This window comes from Diceros bicornis, chromosome 33 (assembly GCF_020826845.1).
Source record: "Diceros bicornis minor isolate mBicDic1 chromosome 33, mDicBic1.mat.cur, whole genome shotgun sequence".
In the NCBI taxonomy this organism is placed as follows: domain Eukaryota; kingdom Metazoa; phylum Chordata; class Mammalia; order Perissodactyla; family Rhinocerotidae; genus Diceros; species Diceros bicornis.
In genome coordinates, this window is record NC_080772.1 from 22,155,755 (window position 1) to 22,177,051 (window position 21,297).

General features: G+C 39.7%; 1 protein-coding gene across 14 annotated transcripts in view; it reads right to left on the reverse strand.

Moving 5' to 3' along the window:
* NCOA2 (nuclear receptor coactivator 2) overlaps positions 1 to 21,297 on the reverse strand; it is a 282,839-nt gene that overhangs the window by 20,299 nt on the left and 241,243 nt on the right. For 13 of the 14 annotated variants that reach the window (XM_058528854.1, XM_058528863.1, XM_058528860.1 and 10 more), the window contains 5 exons: positions 18,793 to 19,003; positions 16,189 to 16,395; positions 13,302 to 13,517; positions 10,440 to 10,569; positions 2,780 to 2,945 (listed from right to left, as the gene is read on the reverse strand). In XM_058528854.1, coding sequence (XP_058384837.1) covers positions 2,780 to 2,945; positions 10,440 to 10,569; positions 13,302 to 13,517; positions 16,189 to 16,395; positions 18,793 to 19,003 — 930 coding nt within the window. The remainder of the gene's footprint in view (positions 1 to 2,779; positions 2,946 to 10,439; positions 10,570 to 13,301; positions 13,518 to 16,188; positions 16,396 to 18,792; positions 19,004 to 21,297) is intronic. The other variant, XM_058528864.1, reaches the window with a different exon arrangement.

Sequence of the window (21,297 nt, forward strand, 5' to 3'; positions counted from 1 at the left end):
ATACACTTGAAAACTTTTATACTGTACTGACTACACAGGTACTTTTAGCTTGACTCTACTTTTCTTCCTAGAAAATGCCTCTTTGCTCAGCAGATCCAGTTATGTGAGGAAAGAAGCGGGGGTCGGGCCTGACTCCCAGCAATGCTTCTCTCAGGGAAGGGAGAAATGGGCCATGGCTATGGAATGTCTCCTACTCACTCCACCAACCAGAGACTGACCTGGAGGTTCAACTGCAAATGTCTCCTACAAGTGTTAAGCTCTTTGATTAATTATTCATACCTGTATAAATCATTTTAATTAGACAAATGGTAATTGTGGTACCTAGCTGGGATCAGCAGTGTTGGGGTACCCACCACCACTATTCCCATTCTGCAGATAACAAAACTGAGACTTGGAGACGTGAAACGAATTGCAACAGGCCTAGCTGGCTAGTAAGTAGTGAGTTCCAACCCAGTTCGTGATTTAGGACCTGAGCTTCTCACACCAGTGTGATACCCTGCCTTTTTCAACTGTTTCCTGTGGCTGTCAGAATTTCCTATACGCCCCACCTTTTGCCACCATCTTATTACCTACTAGACATGTGTTTGTCATTCTTTTTTTTTTTTTTAAACATTTTATTTATTTCCTCGCCCCGCAAAGCCCCAGTAGATAGTTGTATGTCATAGTTGCACATCCTTCTAGTTGCTGTACGTGGGATGTGGCCTCAGCATGGCCGGAGAAGCGGTGCGTCGGTGCGCGCCCGGGATCCGGACCGGGCCGCCAGCAGCGGAGTGCGCGCACTTAACGGCTCAGCCACGGGGCCGGCCCGTGTTTGTCCTTCTTGACTTCTTAGGGTTACCCCATCTCTCTGGGTCAGAATGGGGCAGGTGTAGAAAATCCAGAACTTCTCCAAGGGGGAACACCTCAGACCCAGGTGGCCCTAACTGTCTATGTGAAGAGCAGTAAGGTGTACCTGGCTCATTCTCCTCTTCCTTCTACTTCTAGAAGTAATTGCTACAACCCTCCCAATACATAGGAGGGAAGGACTCAACAGCAGAAACATCTCTCAGATTTTCTTTAGCCTCGTAATGTCCTAGGCCTTCCTCAAACCAGTCTACCCATGTTAGAGCAGGGGCCTGGGGCCACCCAGAATCCCAGCTCAGATCAGTGCAGCCCTGAGGTCAACCCGTGAGAACTGGGCCCATTACCCTCTCCATGAGAGTCTTAAAAATGTGCATGGAGTCTATGTGGGGGAAACCATGTATTTTTGAATTACTGTTCTCACTACATCTGCAAAACTATCTCAGAACTTTAAATATTTGCCCATCTTTAACAGAGAGAAAATTTAATTAAGCAATTTCCACTTTTAAAGAAAACATACAACTCTGATGAGTATAAAGAAAGTCCATTTGTACTCTACATTTCCCCTGACTCCACCTAATAATCATATTTCTATAATTCAGTTTAATATGATGACATTATGATGATGATGGATTCGATGAGACAAAATGGAAATAATATGAATAAATGAAAAACAAAGACTAAAAATATTAAATGATGAAATGACACCAGTTTTGATAAAAACAATGCTACAAGTCACTCAGCAACCCCCAAGGACTGGACATTTTTAAACGTCACTTAGGCAAAACTCAAGGATAACAATACTGAATGCTGAATTCTCACCACCACGAAAGGCAAAGCAAGCCAGCCACACAGGAAATACTTGAACTCCATTTTCCTTTCTTGCTTTTATTTCAGGTTCTAGCATGTAACCTCAAGTCATTTCTTTCCATTATGCTGTTCTCAAGATGAATCGACAAGTCTTAACTCCCACCTATGTCTGCTAAACTGTGGGAATTATGACAAGACTATTTTTAACGCTTCAGAGAAGTCTCCAATGACTCTGCATCACCTTCTCACAGACCCTTGCGACACGTCATATGTCCAAGAAGTGGATCGGACGCTGGAAGGTTCTTCTTAGCAATAAGAAATAAAGATGAGTCAAGCTGAGAGAAGAGGAAGACAGCAGCTAAACTGTGATGGTTTTTCCTGGGTCACTCTTTATGCAGTAAACCAGGTGTCTGCTTCACATGAATTTAACTGGGTGGCCAGATTCAGGAAGTACTATGTTATTTCACAAGACTATGCTAGGTTGTTTATTGTATTATTGCTATAAAGTACTCTTAAAACAGAGAATTATGTTAAGTAACCAACTAATTATGCCAGGAGAAGGAGAGCTGAATAAGGACACAGGGATTGGTTAATTTCTTTACATTCCCATTCATGCTTAAGTAGCCCCAAAATTATTATGGGCTAAACCAACACAAGGGTCAAAATGATTAATGAATGGAAACTACCTCTAAAGTGACTTCTGCTAATTTACATGCAAAGTATTCTTTCAACACAAATAGCTTTTTATCACTAGCCCACAAACGTAAGATGAATATGGTGACCATGGATACTGATTTTTAGATGAAAAGGTTCTAGGTCGTTGGGGCAGCCACGTTCCGGTCTTGGTTTCTCTGCTCCTTGCGTCTCCCTCCCTGTCATGAGGTGAGCTGGACCTGAGTGTCTCCTTTCAGCTCAGTAACCCAAATGATATGTAAAGCTCATTCTCAGTGTTTTCCATTCTTGGGCAAAAGTTTATGTGGGAGTAACAAGGAGAGGAGTAACAAGCTAGCTTGTTATGAGATAATAAAAGTATTCTAAAAAGTGGACTGCAGAATATCTGTAAACAGAAGAAAGTGGACATCTCTGTGCCCATGAGAGTGCTCGGCCCCCCAGCTCCCTCTGCGCATACCTGGCTGACCAGTTCGGGTATCCCCAGAGCTCTGTCGATCTCCTCCAGGCCATCGAAGTTCCGCAAGGCCAGATAGAGCTGGTCCAGGAGAGCGCCCTCATCACTTGGAGACTCCGCTGCAGGATGTGGACACAGCAGGTCATCTGGAGAGCTGCCAAACGGCTGCCTGTGAAGAGACAAACTTCAGCTTGGGCATGTGGAAAAGCTAGTTGATTAAAGGACATTTTTTTTTTTCTTAAAGACAAAAGTATCAGTTGACTTCCAGGGTCTTTGTAGTAAAATACCGTTCCAGCCGGACACAGAACAAAATGACAACCCCGAATAATAGATACACTTTGTTCAGCGCCAGCGTAGGCCAGACACAGATCTAGGCATCTCGTGCCTGATGTGCATTTTTATTGCTCTCCACTTTGAAGCTGGCAAAGCTGAGGCCTGGAGAGGTTAAACCATTTGCTGGAGCTCACACAGGCAGACACTGCAAAGCTGGGACTCCAACACAGGCCTGGGACTCCAAGGCCCGCCTGACCGCTGCATCTCCATAAATCTACGCTGACTCCTCAAGCATACACACATTTACTTTGCACTGAAGTAATCAAAGGACCTCTCTGAACTTCTGAAGGAAAGACTAATTGATGGCACAGTCTTATTTCACATGAGGCAATGATGACCCATGAAAGCTACATTAATTTTTTTGGACTAGGCTGTCACTAGACTAAACTTGGCTGGACTGAGAGCAAATTTCTTAGTCACGAATAGTAGGACTTGTAAACATTTATCAAAGCCCTCAAGAAGTGTGGTTGTTAGCCTTCCTGAATTAGACAGTCAAGAAAAGTGGATCATGAATATGCAAATTCTATTTGATGTTATATAAGGTAATAGGTGATAAAACCATAACACTAAACTCCAAACTCTATGGCATATAAAACTTCTGTACTTTAAACTAGTTGACAAATTGGGGGAGCTTTTTAAAAAGAGCCTCTGAGTTACTTTAACACCAAAAAGGGAAATTATACTTGTATTTTACCAAAACAGTCTAATTTGTACTCTTGGAGTTACTATATGATGTTTTGGAGAAAATAAAAGTTTTCAGGTAAGTAACCTCATGCTTAAGCAAATGAGAATAGAGTCATCAAGGGATGAAGTTACTGGTCTAACCCAGTTTAATATGCATGTTTTCTAAAGATAGCTTGCTATGCCACTTTGGCCTGGAATTCTAAAATACTGAAATGCTGAGTATTAAAGCCAACAATTAATTTCAAACAGTTATAACACAGTGCATTAGAAAACGACCTATGCTCTCCATTGATCCCTAGTTACGTGTAAAGAAAAATCACCCAGTTAAGTGTACCCTCGATGACACTCCTCACCTGCTGTCCCTGGCTCCAAGCCCACACGCCCACAACCACAAGCCAAGCGGGTGTGCTACGCTGTCCACACGGTTCATTCACAACACAAAGTTCCTGTGTTGCTGAAGGCACGCACCACCACTCTCAGAGGCCTGGGCTCTCATTTGGGGGCTCCTTCTACACCCACCTCTTCTCCCCACCACTGCCTTGGTTCCCAGTTAAGACACCATGCACAGGAAGAGTTGCCCACTGCCCTTTTGGTTCCTCTACCTGCCACACTCTCCCAGAATTAACTCTGTAAACACAAAGGTGAGCAGATCACTCCACTACTGCTGCACTCAGGGAGTGGGAGGAAGCAGCAGATGCAGAGAAGCGGCAACAAGGAGAAAAACCACAGAAGGGCATGTCACGGAAGCAAAGAGAGGAGGAAATTCCCCAAAGAGGAGAGACCAACATTTGGACGTGGCAAGTTTCATGACAAAAGAGTTCTAGTTGGCCAAGAGACAATGTCATCTATTTATCAATTTGTCTTAGGCCTGAGACCTCACTCCCCAAAGACACTAAGTGAGGCATTAAAGCAGTTTCTTTGTCTAACTTTACTTCATAATTTTCAACTTCTGTTTCTTCAGAAGCTTCATTCCTAAACAACCACAAGCCCTCCACCCCAGATCTCTCCAGCGATGAGAGGCTAATGTGAAATCCACTTTCTCTTTCAACTCAAGCAAAGCTGCATGGGTTCTGTGTGAACCCAGACTCCCCAGTCTTGCATCCGCCTGAAATCCAGTGTCAGACGGAAGAGGAGGCGCTGTCTTGTAGCTTTGCAAGACAGCTCCAACTTAGTGAAGACACAGCCAAACATTCAAAGAAAAAAACTAAATGCAAATGCTCATTTGCATTTAAACAACTTCCTACATTATAAAATAACCCATTTTGTTACATGCTTTTCTTTTCTTTTTTTTTAATTAAAAAATCTAAAATATGACAGATTGAAAAGTAAGACAGCACCTCCAGGCCTTCCCGCTTTGGTCAAGGCGCTCTTCGACTCAGGCTGGGACTCTAGAGACACTTTCCTGCTTAGTCTCCCTCTACTTCTTCTAATATGATGCCATCAAGTTCCTTTTCCCAAAACACACTTTACTGAGCTGACTCAAAATTCTTACTTCAGCTCTCCCAGGAAAATGTTCAAGACCCTGGGACACGGTGGGGTGGTGGAATTCAGGGACGCACACACTTGAGTAAAGCCTAACCTTTCCAAACTTAAAGTCCACAACTTCCCTGTGAGACCCAGCCACCCTGTGCAATTGATCTTTTTCCAGAAGATGCCACGCATACTACCATAATGCCATGACTTATCGCTCCACACTTCCCACCCTCTTCTCCATCTACGATGCTCCCTTCCGTCAGGTCTTGATGTATCCCCTTCACGGCCACTCGATCACCCTCACCCTCCTCTCAACTCTAGAACCACGGACTGTGCTATGCTGCATTGGTATTGGCGTGTATGCTAAAAACATCAACTTTAGACTGTGCCCAGTAAAGACATCTTAAATCTCTTTGTTGGCCCAATACTGGAACTGCATAGGTTCAGTAAGTTTCCGGTTGATGAAAATAAAAGGTTCCTGATCTAGCCAGAATATCATACCTTATACCCAGAGAAATACATGGTGCTGGGGCTTGGTGTTATAAATTTGGGCATATCATGAGTTTTATCACTTCCCTTAGAAACATCATAATATGGTTGGCTTATAGAAAAAATATTGATCTAGACTTCCAATCCCAACTTGATAAATGGCTGCCAACATAATGAAGAAATTATTTTCCTATGTTCTGGGCAATTACAAATATAGTTACAATCTAGATGGTGTCTGGCAAATATAATATTAAGACAAGGATGAAATTCAGAGGAATAAAGGGAAGAACACACGGAGGTCTCAGGCTGGTGCAAAATGGTAAGTAATAAACTAGCAGAAGAAAGATCTATTATCAACAGGAACCTCATTTCTTGAAATCTACACTTTTTATGGACTAGCAGGAAATTAAGGATGGCAATAAGAAGGGGAATGAGGTCAATTCTGAGCTCTTGTTTGAGAAACCATACCATTACCATCCCTTTTCACATGAATTTTCAAAATTCTGCAAAAAAGGAGCAGCTACTACATGATGAGAAAGTCAACAAAAGAAATTTTACCCTTAGATGCATTTCAAACAAGAGAAAACCAAATTAACTCAGAAATTTTGAACTTAATATGAAAGAAAGTCTTTTATGAAAGGCAGCTACTGTATTTCAAGAGAAAAATCACTTTTGTAAATCCAGCAGAAATCTTCAAAAAATCATCTATAAATTTTGGACTATATTTTAAACATCTCTTGTACATACCAGATGAATGAAGGGGAAAAGAACACAATGGAACTACAGAAAATGGAAATTCAGCTATAAATAAATGAGTATGTGAATATGTTAGAGGTTTAAAGGCTAAGGTGTTTTCTTGAAATGTGTACATAAACTAATGCTGGGTTCATAAAACATTAAAAAACCTATTCCTAAATAGGTAGGGAGTAAAAGTATAAAATATTAATGGTGATACTTATAAAAGGGATAAAAAAAAAAGCACTGCTTTTCTTTTATTTCAAAAGAGAGACGTATTTAGAACTTTGTTATCCATCACTTCTGAATTTCTATGACAATAAGATTACCATCAAGTTGGTCATAAATTTCTTCCAAACTGAATAATTTAAAATAAAAAAAGTGGGACAAGTGGCTGGAAAAATTGAAATAACTTTAAAAGTGGTGAAAATGTTTTGCTTTGTCCACACAGTTCTTACACAAAGAAAAGCAACACACAGTAACCAAAGCAACGAGAGAACAGGGGCAGTGCTCAGTCACAGAAACTTGCACAGCAAACTGAACAAGCTTACTCTGCAACTGGACCCAGTAGAAACTCTGAAATTCTTCCATTTTTGTTTTAATAAAACTCTCATCTGTTTGGGCAATAGAGCAAATCCTAACTTTGGGCTTAGTTTTCCCTAGAAACTAATCTTTGACATTTCATCCAAAAACAACTATCAGGTGCTGGATTTAATTATTGTACTACATTTTTATTATGTGCAAGTTTCCATGGAAATGGTTTTACCATATCAAATAAACATATTTAGAAAAAGCGGAACACTCTCTGACACCATGAAATTAGGCTCAAAGAGCTGGAGGACCCTGAGAAAGTAAGACTACAGTGGTCGTGTCCACGATGCTCTATTCCCAAGCAAACCCAGCGATGGGGGCTGCACGCCGCCCTTGCAGCCAGTGCAGTGAGAGCCACAGTGACTGACTGTGGTTCTTCTGTTTCTTTATCCGTTGCCTCACTTGTACTCAAGGTGCAGGGGGAGGGAAGACCGGAGGCGCTGGCATCACCTGGGCCTTGTTAGAAATGCAGAATCCTGGGCCCCACCCAGACCCGCCTTTTAAAAGAGGCCCCAGAGGTGGTTCACAGGCACAGTGGGGTTTGAAAACACTAGTTTTCCCCTAGGTGAATGGAATACAGCTGGCAGCACCCTTCCTTCTTCATCTCCTTAAAACAGTTATTAAGCAGTTTCCCTGATCTTTTTTTTTCAGTAAAATAACTAGCTCACAATTTTTTCTCACATAGCCTATTGCTGGGCTCATATTCATCTGCTATTTTTTTTTTTTTAAACTTCATTGAATCTTTTATTTTATTGTTAGTGCAGCTGAGCAAATTTCAATTCCTAGCAATCCTGTGTACAGCACAGCGGAACCCTGCCTGGTCTTTTTATGCCATCCTCTCATCTGGTGCTATCAGACGATGCTCTGCTGCTATTTACAGAGTTTTCATGGCTGATTTTTTGGAAGTGGGTGGCCAGGTCCTTCTTCCTAGTCTGTTTAGTCTAGAAGATCCTCTGAAACCTGTCCACCATGGGTGACCCTGCTGGTATTTGAAATATCAGTGGCATAGCTTTCAGCATCACGGCAACATGCAGCCCCCACAGTGTGACAACCGGCAGATGGGTGGTGCGGGTTCCCTGACTGGGAACGAACCTGGGCCGTGGTGGTCAGAGCGCCGAATCTTAACCACTAGACCACCAGGGCTGGCTGAATCCTTTATTACTCCCTTAAGAAACAGAAAGGAAAATGGGCGCCACACTGCAATTCTGAGCTGTGCAATGCTGTCTATAACAAAAGCATTACATCTCACAGTAGGACTTACTCTGAAATCTGTATTTTTTAAAAAAACAACTAAGGAGCTCTGGAAATGTACTGAAATGTCAGAAACCCTGCTGACTTTCATCATTTGTGAATTTGATAACAGTATTACAGTTTTAGACTAGAATAATCCCCTAAGGACAAAATGTTCACTCGGCCTCATGGAGCCCCCAACCTCAACTACTTGCCTATGAGCCTCAAGGCCAAATTCCTCCAGTTTAAGTTTTCTAAGAAGCTTACTTCTCGGAAAACACTGTCTGCCTCCTTCAAGTTCCTATACTCTCTCTTCCTCAGGCCCCTAGCTGTACTCCTGCCTGGGGCTCTTCACTCACCCAATACCGCACAAGCAGCACCAGCACGTAGGCCTCAAGCCCACCTGTGCAGCGGCTGCTTCCAGAGCTCTGCTGAACACCAGTGAGACGATGCACATCACACAACCGTGATGTTGGCTTTGTAGGGAATAATGGAACTCTCCAAGAGGCCAACACAAAACAAGACAAAACATACCTACGAGCTGAAACTTGAGAATCTCCTGAGCCACTGGCAACAGGCGCATTTTTATCCATAGAGCAGAGGAGAGCCAGGGCTTTGGGCCACAGCCAAGTGAAAGGGCTAACCTGAGACTGCTGGCCTGAGCCAGGGAACCTGGAGCAGAGCCCCCGCAGAGATCACCTCAAGTTCTCGCTTAAGAAAAGTGTCCTCAATTTTGACCCCAGGTGTTTCATTGACTAAGACCAACTATGAACTCCCAATAACAGATTACCAAAATACTACGGGAAATAGACCACGATGAGTGCGAGTCAATCGCTGGGTTTCAAACTCTAAGAAATTAGGATATTTGAATTATCAGATAAAGAAATTTAGAAAATAATGATGAATATAATGTTTAAAGAAATAACAGATGGAATCACAAAAATAAGCAAACAATAAGAGACTGTGAAAAATGACCAAATAGAACTTTTAGAAATGAAAAATATAATTGGATTAATAGCTAAAGAGATAATTAGTGAGCTAGACTATAGATATGAATAGATTATCCTGAATGTAGTCCAAAGAGACAAGGGGATGGAAAATACATGGATTAAGAAATATGGAGGCTAGAACTTAAAAAAATCTAATGTGGAAAGAGAAGGTAAGGGATTCTGATAAGACAGAATCCCAGAAAGAAAGAATAGAGAAAATGGAGGAAGGGCAGTATATAAAGAGATAAGGGCTAAAAATTTTCCAGTGATGAAAAACATGAATCCACAGATTAAAAAAAGCACAACATATACCCAATACCAAGCAGTATAAATAAATAAATCCACATCTAGATACACTGCAGTGAAACTACAATGCAGCAAATACAAAGAATATTTCACAAGCAATTAGAAAGAAAAGATCATCTACAAAGAAACAAAAATGATTAGACTGGTAATTAGAACCGAAAACTCAAACTTGATCATACACCACTCCCTTTTTCAAAAAATGTTTTCAACGGCTTAAGAAAAAAGGCTGAATTCTTCTGAGTTTCGTATTGGAGACACTCTATAAATCTATTCTATTACTAATCTACTCTTCTAGCCAAATCTTCTGATAATTACCTTTTTCAAATGTTGTAAAATATATTTAACATAAAACTAGACTACTTTCTGTTTCCCTAAACATATTGTGTTGCTTCTGTAAGATCCAGGCCTCTGATTATGCTGCTTTTGCCAGACAGACTGGCTTTTGCCATCTCTGCCTCCTGAAATTATACCTTTTCTTCAAGACCCTGAAGCCTTCCCCAATCACCCCAATTGGATGATCTCTTGAAATATGGTTTATTTATCTTATGGCATTTACAGTGCAAACTACCTCATATTACAGTTATTAGTATATATATTTTATTTTCCAACTAAATCGTCACTTCTTTAAAGACATGCCCTAGATCTGACTGATTTTTTGATTTCCCCCTCCCCTGTACCCCCCCAATTGAGCAGACAACATAGTTTGAATATATGAAAACTGACCAGGCACCAACTATTCAAAAGGAAAAGATTCACTTCTGACATAGGTCTAAATAACTTCCAGAACTCATGAACCACTGCTCTCTTGGATTTCCTGGGTGCCCGGGACTCACCTGTTCTGGCTGGCAAAGGATGCCTGGTCTATAGGCAGGATGCTGTCAGGCCACGGGGCGGTCTGATTTGGAGGAGCTTGTTGTTGGCTGTACTGAGGTCCCCCCATGTTCATCTCTAATTCAGACGGCCCTAAAAAAGGAGAAGAAAAACATCCAAAAGTCTTACAACTTGTAATCAAGGAAGTATCTATTTCTACTATGTAATATGAGTGAAAGATCCGGTTCACAGAAAAGGAAAAAGACAGAAGCAATAGGGCCGGCCCGGTGGCTTAGCAGTTAAGTGCGTGTGCTCCGCTACTGGCGGCCTGGGTTCGGATCCTGGGCGCGCACCAACGCACTGCTTCTCCGGCCATGCTGAGGCCGTGTCCCACATACAGCAACTAGAAAGATGTGCAACTATGACATACAACTATCTACTGGGGCTTTGGGGGAAAAAAAAAAGGAGAAGGATTGGCAATGGATGTTAGCTCAGGACTGATCTTCCTCACAAAAAATAAATAAATTAATTAATTAATTAAAAAAAAAGACAGAAGCAATAATAATTAGGTGAAAATAACGAGACAGAATTTTTGTTCTGAAATAGAAATAAAGGCACTAAATATCAAGGCTAATTGCCCACTTTAGGGAATGTCTAGACCAGTAGTTCTAAACCTCTTGCACTTGGGGCCCTTTATACTCTTAAAAAAAAAAAGCTTTTGTTTATGTGGTTAATATCTTATTGCTATTTACTATATTGGAAATTAAAACTGGGAAACAGAAAAAATAATTATTAATTAAATAATTACTTATTTAAAAAGCATCATAGTAAATCCACTATATGTTAACATAAACAAGATTTTTTAATGAAGAATGAAAAAAATCTTTTATTGGCATTGTTTTATATTTCTGCAAATCACTTTAATGTCTAGACTGATAGCAGAGAGCCAAAATCTCTTATCTGCTTCCACATTCATCTACTCTCGGTATCATATAGCATGTAACTTCTAGAACTTCATCGTACACTGTGAGAGAATGAGAGCGAAGAGGGCAAACGTGTCTTAGTATTATTACAAAAATAGTTTTGGCCTTGCAGACCCCCTGAAAGGGCGCCAGGGTCCCAGACGACACTTTTGAGAAGCACTGGTCCAGACTACTCGCTCCTGAACTGTTACTAACTGTACTTCAGTTAGCTCTTCTGCTGGAGTAAGGGCAGAACAGACAGGAGGCCCAGACAACTCAGATGTGCTCTTTCTTAGAAGTTCCTTTTAGAAGTTTAAAGCTAATGGACAATATGAGCTTTTTAATGATTTTATTGTTATCATTATCTGTAGACCTGCCTTCCACTACAATAGATAATTTTCTGTTGAGTTCCTGGCTTTTCTTTTGGTGAGGAAGATTAGCCCGGAGCTAACGTCTGTTGCCAATCCTCCTCTTTTTGCTGAGGAAGACTGGCCCTGGGCTAACATCTGTGTCCATCTTTCTCTGTTTTATGTGGGACGCCTGCCACAGCATGGCTCAATAAGAGGTGTGTAGGTCCGCGCTCAGGAACCAAACCTGTGAACTCCAGGCAGCTGAAGTGGAGCGCGCGAACTTAACCAATATGCCACCAGGCTGGCCCCTATTATTATGGTTTTTAAATGAATGAATCAATATTTTAAAAATTTCCCAGTTTAATTTTGCATGGAAATCTGGTCATTTTTGGCATTTTTCATGGAAGTCTCAAATTACATGAATTTATGTTTGGGAACCACTCATTAACTGAAGTATGTTCTCTGTAGAAAGGCAATATGAATGCTATCTCTCAGAAACAATAAGCCAAAATGTGCTCAGCAATTAAATAACCAGGGAAGAAAACTGACGCCAGAGGTAGGATGAGAATTCTGCATTATCACGTCAGAACACTCCTGGCATCTTTCCATTAATGATTCAGCTCTTATTCATTGGGCAATATCTAAGTATATGAAAAAGTACATAAACATTAACTTATCTGAATTATGCTAATGTACAAGATAAGACGAAGGTTAATATGTCAGTGATTAAGAAAAGAATCTCGAGTATGAGTTGTATAGACCATTAATTTTTTAAAATAATGGCTTTATTGAGATATAATTCACATACCACACAATTCACCCATTTAAAGTGTACGATTCAGTGGGTTTTAGTATATTTGCAGAGTTGTACAACCATCACGACAGTCAAGTTTAGGACACTCTCATTCCCCCAAAAAGAAACCCCACGACCATTGGGAGCCGCTCCCCACTTCCCCCCAGACCCTCAGCCCTAGACAACCACAAATCTACTCTCTCTCTCTATGGATTTGCCTATTTTGGACGTTTCATATAAATGGTATCACACAATGTGTCAGATCACTAATTTTAATAACATGTGAACTGTACCCAAATAGAATTCTAGTGATCCTCACATTTTGTGAGATGTTCTGTGAGACCCTGCACCTTCAGTGAGGACCTGGGAGAGTCTGGTTCAACAGTCTAGGGTAGTGGCCCAGGAGTCTGAATTTTAAGGTCCTGAGATGATTCTGATGATCATCCAAAGTTAGGAACCACTGCTGTATCATTGGAATACTGCTTTAAAATATCATATACATAACATTTATAGTGTGACACTCTAATTAACTCTCCCCAAAAGTTGAAATTAGATAATTTGATGAAAATAAAAACATCGTAAAGGTAGTTGGTTCTCTTATGTAACTGGAAAACTTTTGAGATTCTATGATTCCATACAGAGTTCCAGCAAAATCCCACTTATGACAGTTTGACATGGAGGCATTACCTTAACTGCAAGTTAAGAGCATGTCTTGAAAGCTGTTACTCTCTTCTAAGAGAGCTTAAAAATTAAAAGCAAAGAGCACTGGAACTACCTTACCTATATTCATGACCTGAGACTGAAGCATCTGCCTTTGGCCGGGCTGGCTGTTGGGTCTCATGGGGATGCTGGCTGTTGGGTTCCGAATCATACCTCCTTGGATTGGCCGGTTCATGGCACTGGTGGTGGCGGCACAGGTGACTCTCACAGCAGAACTCTGTGGTGCCCATTCCCCAGACGGCATGGTGGGCCGGGCAGCATTACTACCAATCATTCCTGCAGGCAAGCCAAAGGAAGCTGAGAGATTCAGTCACTGAAGACATATTCAACTTGTATGAACACCAGATGATCTAACTCTGTACGAGACGATCATTCTGTAATACACAGTTAGCCCAACAGCTAACGCCCTCATTGGGACAGACGTGGGCCCTTGGCTAAGAAATAAGAACTGGCAATTACTACAGAGTTTTCCACAACATAGACTTGCCACTCTATTTACAGTTCGGAAAAGCTGTTAAAATTGTTCCTGTATGTACTTAGACACAGGTGCTGTGGCATGTGGATAACCCCAACTTCCTTCCTCAGGAAGTGAATCACATTAGCTGATACGCACGTCAATGCTTTACTTTCCAAAAGGGAGGTGAGGCTAAGAGGAACAAGGTAAAAACTGATAATCAATACTCTAATTATAAGCCAAAATCACGGAGAGTATCCTGTGCAGCCTACGCCAGACTTTTAAATTCTTGAATACCTTTCAGAGTATTATAATTTGTTAAGCTTCAAAATTTGACCACGGTAGCCAATAAGCCTGGGGAAATGATAGGATCTTTCTCCTACAGTTCTTTACAGCCTGGGCAAGAGAACGCCTACTGCTTCAACACACCTGGACCACCACGTTCCTGGTTATACAGATCTAGAATGGGGTAGGACAGATTCGCAAAAATCCTTTTGCACTTGAGACAGTAACAGTTACCTGACCACACATAACATAAGAACACAACACTGCTAAGCAGGATCAAGTGTTTGCCCTGTCTAGCCTGGCCCCCCGGATGCTGGCAATGGCCAAACATTTGCTAAGACTTGATACTCTAAAGGGGAAAAACCTCAAGTGAGGACTCTTCATTTTAAAGTGTTTAATGATGGATGGACAAAAGTTCTGCTTTCAAATACATGGCTTGCTTTCATTTACTTTAATTATAATAAACAACTAAAAACAGGGTGTATCTAAAAAATGGAGAGAACATGTATTATGGGTGGTTTTTCACTGGTGAAATGAGAATATGCTACATTAGGGTGATTAAAAGTGAAGGGTAATTAATCAGACTGAAAAAGTTAGACCATTATAATAATAATACATATTTTGAAAACCACTTTAAGATTAGATTTGAACTATACAAAGATATTATGGGAGAATAGGCATTTTATTTTTCTGAAAATCTATTATCTAAATAATACAACACAAGATGATAGAAAGTCTATAAAGTGGAAGGGAGAGTCATCCATAATTCAAGAATATTAATGCAATTATAACTAGGGTAGTTTCTTTCAGCCTTTTCCTGTTTTTTGAAACGAAGCCCAGGCCTTGTATGATCTTCACAGCCTGGACACCAGTGATCTCCAGGTTGCCCAGATTTGAATAGAGGTGTACCCCCAAATTCCTACTTAAGAGTCCTGCAAGAATTTAGACCTTGTATTCTGCTAAATAAGGAGCTACCTTTAATAAATCATTGGCCCCTTTTCTCTTATAGCATTTTACATTAATCAATATTTTACCTTAAAAATAATGTAAAATTAATATGGCACTGTTTCTGTGAATATATAAATTAGCAAAGTAGTCAGTGCCTGGCACGTATGATAGGCACCCAATAAATATTTGTTGAATGAATAAACTATTTTAATACAGCATAGTTCATGTTTCCAATAAATTGCTTATCAACAACAAAAAGTAAAAAAAAAAAAAAAAAATCCACCTTTTCTCCTTAAATTGAATTCTTATTTTTAGTTAACTATCTAAATGGCAATGTGTATACAGGGATTACAGACTTAGCCAAAAAAAAAAAAGAATTAAACATAAGTTTAATTCTTTTTAATCTATTTTTTTCAATGTCTTTGTCTGTATTATCCCATTTTAACAAAGGAAGAAAGCTGTAAATTGTGAGCATTTCTTCATGAGAAAACTCAGCATCCTGCTCCGTCTGTGATAAAACAGATAGTACAAGGGTACAGGACATGGTGGTAATAGCAGTCAGTGCTGCTGGAATGACTTCTAGCCTGAACTGGATGGAAGTTTGGGAATATGGTAGCTGCTATGACAGTGACCAACACTCAGGAAATGTGCTTGGGCAACTTGGAAGACACTTAAGTTACAGCAGGTCAAGGTCCAAACCAGATCACAGGTGACTGCACACATCTTCAAAAAGCCCTGGACCAGTTACTAGTAGGCCAGGCATACTCCTGTTTGAAGCTCTTTATTTTTAATTAATATTTTTCTGAATGAGAATTGTACCACTTATAAGTATGAAAGGTTAGTTGGATTTTACACTTTCATTCTGAAATTCTCCAAACACAAATCATCAATTAATAGGAAGTTTTGGGGTTATCAGCAAATTATCAAGAGAAGCGAGCAACCACCAAATTATTTTACACAGACCACTACAATGTCTAGAAAAGTAACTGGAATAGAAGTGAAATAAGCCTGTTATAGGATTAATGAGTAGAAACCTCGTGAAAGTAACCATCACAGAATAGAACGGTCAGCTTACTGCAACGCCTTCCCATGTTTCATATGCCACTCTTGCAGTGAGAATTTGTAGAATTTTCTTATATTCAAATATAAGTTTCTAACATAAAAAAACTCCCTTGAAAAATTCTACTAGTTTGATGTGGACGAATACATCATTAAGTTAAATAACCCACCAATAAAGTAACAGTGCATTCGAGCCCTTACCTGTGCTACTGTTCCCTAAATTTCCTTGGTTTCCTATCATCCCTTGATTACCCATCATTCCTGGCTGAGGTATCACTGAGTAGGGACTACTGTTTCTGATTGGTGGGAAAGGTCCAGCACCAGTTGGGCTTTGCAATGTGATGTCAAGTGGTAAGTTCTGGTTTGGCAATAACCTGCCCAGTTGCCCTGGTCGTGGGTTATTAAAAGCTAAGGAGAAAACAAATGAAAATTGAAGGTTAATATAGAATAATGAAAAAGAATAGTAACAGAAGTAGTGTTTAGGGAAAATGTCGTTTCTATAATAACAAAGATATGCACGTCAGGGACCAACTGCCTACAGAAAAGACAAATTCACAGACAAAAAAACAAACGCAGCGCCAAACCGCAGACTTGTAACCTAATCAACAAGTGTCTAATTCTCGACAATCTTCTAAAAAAGGAAAAGGAAAAAAAGAGAACACGTCTATTATTTACCATATATTTTTCTCTCCAATGTTAATTTCTAATATTCAATTGTATTTGCTAAGTAAACCACCAATATGGTTTTTTTCCTATGTTATATCATTAGAATTTAGGAGTATAGCTTTGTCACAGCTATGAAGCTATAAACATCTCCTGCATACAGCACCAAACCCAGGCACTTGTGGTTTGGACATTAGACTATCATTTCTTAACTGGACATTCCTAGCAGTAGAATTAGGTTAAAAATATCTACTCTCATTGGAAGTCAAAAACTTTAAGTGTGAACTCTTCCAACCAAAGTCAGTATTAAACCTTCAGGGCTCTGTTTAATCTTCTAAGTACAGCTTCTTTAAATTCTAGCTACATTTAGATTTGAAATGATTCTTATGGTTAGTTTGTAAGAATTTATTGTGTAGTAAGCACCACACCAGTGCAATATACTATCACAGACAACCAGCAATTTGATAAATGTTATTAAAATTTACAAGTACAAAGATATTATAAATTATAATTTATAGAGCTAATTTATTAAGTAATATCAAGTACTTTATTTTCTATGAATTCTATAAACAGTATAAAATAGAACATTGAAAAGAATGAATAAGTTCTTAATAATAAATAAAATACTTAGAAGAGTTAAGGCTTGGAATGGAAACTATGTACCCGTTTAATCATGACTTTCTCAGGTTTCGTTATCTGGTCACCATTCAATTATCTGAATACCATTAGGAAGTTCAGATAGAGGAGAAACCATGAGTTCTCACACAATCCTTCATTAATCCCTCTAGTTAATAAGCATAAACTCTGGTGCGTTTCACACTCATTTCTCCACTCTGACTTTGTGATCTCCCATGGTCCATAAGTGACCCTCCATTCCCCAAGAAGCAGGGAGATTTGAGAGGTAACAAGCAAAAACTCTATTTTGTTTTACTCTTTTCAGAATGATCAGCAATCATCTGAGAAAAGATCTAGTAATTAAAGATATTTTGTGATCTGTTTGATGGTTGCCATTTCTGCTTTGAGAACAAATGCTAAGCTTTGGGTCAAACTGTACTTGAGGAGGAAAAAATCATTCTGTTCGCCAATTTAACACTATAGAGCTTATCTATCTTTCCATGAATTATGTCCCTGGCACAGGAAAAATATTTCCTTCCATTCAAAATTATTGGATAACTATAGGTAACTATCAAGTTTGTAAACTAAGTGTTCACAGCAAGGAAAGAATTCATCTTTTTTTTCTTCTTCTTCTTTTTTTTTTTTTTTGTGAGGAAGACTAGCCCTGAGCTAACATCCATGCCAATCCTCCTCTTTTTGCTGAGGAAGATTGGCCCTGGGCTGACATCCATGCCCATCTTCCTCTACTTTACATGGGACGCCGCCACAGCATGGCTTGACAAGCGGTGCATCATTGTGCACCCGGGATCCAAACCTGGGAACCCCGGGTCGCTGAAGCGGAGTGCACACTCTTAACCACTGTGCCACTGGGCTGGCCCAAGAAAGAATTCATCTTGAACTTACAAAAATCTAAAACAAAAAGAACAAAATAAGTGATAAAGAAACATATTTTATAAAATAGTCTAAGGTATTAAAGCTTTATATCAAACTAATTAAACTTAAAATGTACTTAGAAAACATTTATACGATAAAGTTCCATCTAAAATTCATATTTATATGAGGATTCCTAAGAGGTAGGACAAGAGAATTTTAATGTGTGTAGTCCTTTCATGTATAATGATTAAACATTTTGAGAAGTTTTTTAATAGTATATTATTCCTAAAAAGTCAGCAATAACTCTCTAATTTTCTATGTTTTAAGCATTAAGTTATACGTTAAAACACATAAAACTCCATTTCTGAAGGCAGTAACTGAAATGAAGGGAAATACGACAATTACCCAGAGAACTTGATGTACGTAGCTCAGTCTCCCTCCAGGGTTATTAACCACAAGAGAATGCTGGAAAGCCATGTTTACTACAATACCTTCTGAATACTGTTTTTGAAGGACCAGACAGTAGATGGTGCTATTTGACCACACAAAAATCTTGAAGTGACTAAGCTGTTTGCATCAGATTTTAATAATCCCTGTTTCTGATGGTGATTACACGGGAATTTCTTGGCATAACCATCAATATCTCATACTCACTGCTCTGTGAAATTCGCAATGCTGTTTTCTGGGCTCCAACAGGTGTAACAGGGCTGTTTTCAGCTGTGAGTTGCATGAGGTCATTGATGATGGCTTGCTTGTCAACTGATCCGGCAGGGGCGCCTGGCCTCGTGTCTGGGAAAAGCTGTGGTAATTGACTATTTTGCAAATCATCCAAAATCTCCTCCAAGTTGTCCAGCTCACTGCCAGGCTGCAGTTAACAAACAGAGAGTTTATCCAGTCCCCCTCCAAGAGTGGACCCTGTAGGCCAGTTTGCAACTACAGACCTAGCTGGTATAAAGGCACCACACAGCCAAACAAAAGGTGCAGATACACGCGTACCTCAGGCTTAACAGTTAATTGATCACCTTTTTAAAAACAAAATTGACAAAGGACAAATAACTTAATCTCTTGGTCCTCGTTTTCCTCATTTGTAAAAAGAGAGATGACTGAATTGGAAAGAAATCTCTCTTCCAAAGTTTTGATTCACTGACAATTTATAAATTTCCCTCTATTTTATGCTAATAATTCAATTAAACATGCGTATGTATATTCCTAATTAACTATAAGTATACCATGACCTACAGTCCAGGTGTAGGTTTTGTGGTTAGCTATCCCTAAGAAATAACAGCAACAACAACAGAAAACTGGTGGAAAATACGATCCAAATTACACTAAATCAGTATTTAGTAAATGGTCATTTCCTTTTAGGATTTTTTTTTTTTTAAGAGCAGGGAGTAAAATGCAAAATGTACAGTAACCATGAAGAGCTAAGTGCTGCCTTTTCACTTTGAGTGGTGTTTTTTTCCTGCTTGCACTTTCAGTTTCGAATGACACTGGCTTTCTCAGTCACTCACCAGCTTAGGTGACAAAATGTAAGGAAGCAGGATAAAAACAAGTTGTCCCCAAACATAGCGTCTATTAACCTGATTTCACAGAAGCCATAGAAATGTTTCCTAGCATCTTTCCCTTTATTAAAATAATTTCAATTACCAACATTAAAATAATAAGGTAAGTATCACCACTATTTCATACCTAGAACGTTTCTTCCAGAGAGCCCAAGTGATTTTATATTCTTTTAAGTAGAACCTATCTATGTGCCAAGTATTTAAAATCAGACAGTGCCAACCACACAAGAAAACGGCTAAGTTAAACGCTAGGATTACTTTTTAGTGAAGAAAGTGGTAAGAATGATTCTCTTGATGCGTAGGCGGAAAAATATGTTAGGCAATTTCTCCAAAGTCCCTGGATGGACTTTGAATCCTTGACCATGACTAACCCTTTTGTCTACACTGGCAATTCCAACGAAATCTTACATCAGATATGAGGTATATTTAAAGCAGAATAGCTTACAGTTTTATCCTGTTTGCAATTCCTATTCCCCATGCAGAGGTTGGATTTGCTAAGCTTTTTGCAATTTATCGCAAATGTAATTTCTTTTTTTATTTACTTATTTTTTGTGTGAGGAAGATCAGCCCTGAGCTAACATCCATGCCAATCCTCCTCTTTTTGCTGAGGAAGATTGGCCCTGAGCTAACATCCATGCCAATCTTCCTCCACTTTATATGGGACGCCGCCACAGCATGGCCAGACAAGCGGTGCGCTCCCAGAATCCAAACCCGGGCCGCCAGCAGCGGAGTGCGCGCACTTAACTGCTTCCCCACGGGGCCGGCCCAAATGTAATTTCTTTATGGGAAGACTTTTTATTGGACATATTTCTCAGGTTAAGAAGGATAAATTAAAGTGACATTTTATTTGATTCTTTATTTAGAGTCAACAAGCTTAGCAATAACTTGGAGATCCCCATTTTCCAGGGAATTTCTAACGCACTGTTCGAGCAATTACAAGACCATTTTCTAGTTAGGTTAGCCACCCATTTCCAACAAATGATGGAAGCATCAAATATGGGAGAGAGACATCTTAGGTAAGGGTTAGTTTCCCAAGTTAGCATCCTAAAGTACAGACAGACACAGACAGACAAAATGATCCAGCCAGTTTCTCTCCCAGAGCGGAAGGAGGCCCTTAGTGCTTCTTTGGCTGAGTCCTAAATGACAGTTTATGTAGGGGTCATCCTGCATTTAAAAAGCCTGTAGCTACATTTTCACACTCAGAGATGCAAGGAAACCAAACCCCAGGAAACTCTTGTCACCCACCTCACGATCACTCTGAGAGGGCACATACTCATTGGGTTAACAGAGGGCAAAACTGCTCACACTACTTAAATAACTATTTAATCGACAACTCTTCTTCTTTTTTCTGAATGCATGCAGATGACTTTGTGTAAATTAAATGTACATTTAAAGTGACTCCATTGTAAATCTATCTTATCACGTTTGCTGACTACATAAGCTATAAACAACTCTATAAACATTTAATGTCCTCCAAAGACAGTGTTTGGAAAACAGTAATGGACACTCACTCAGTCAACCTGGCGAATTCCTTTAACCATACTAACCTGTAATTTAAGAATTTTCCCAAGATCAACTATATTTCTCATAGAAATTC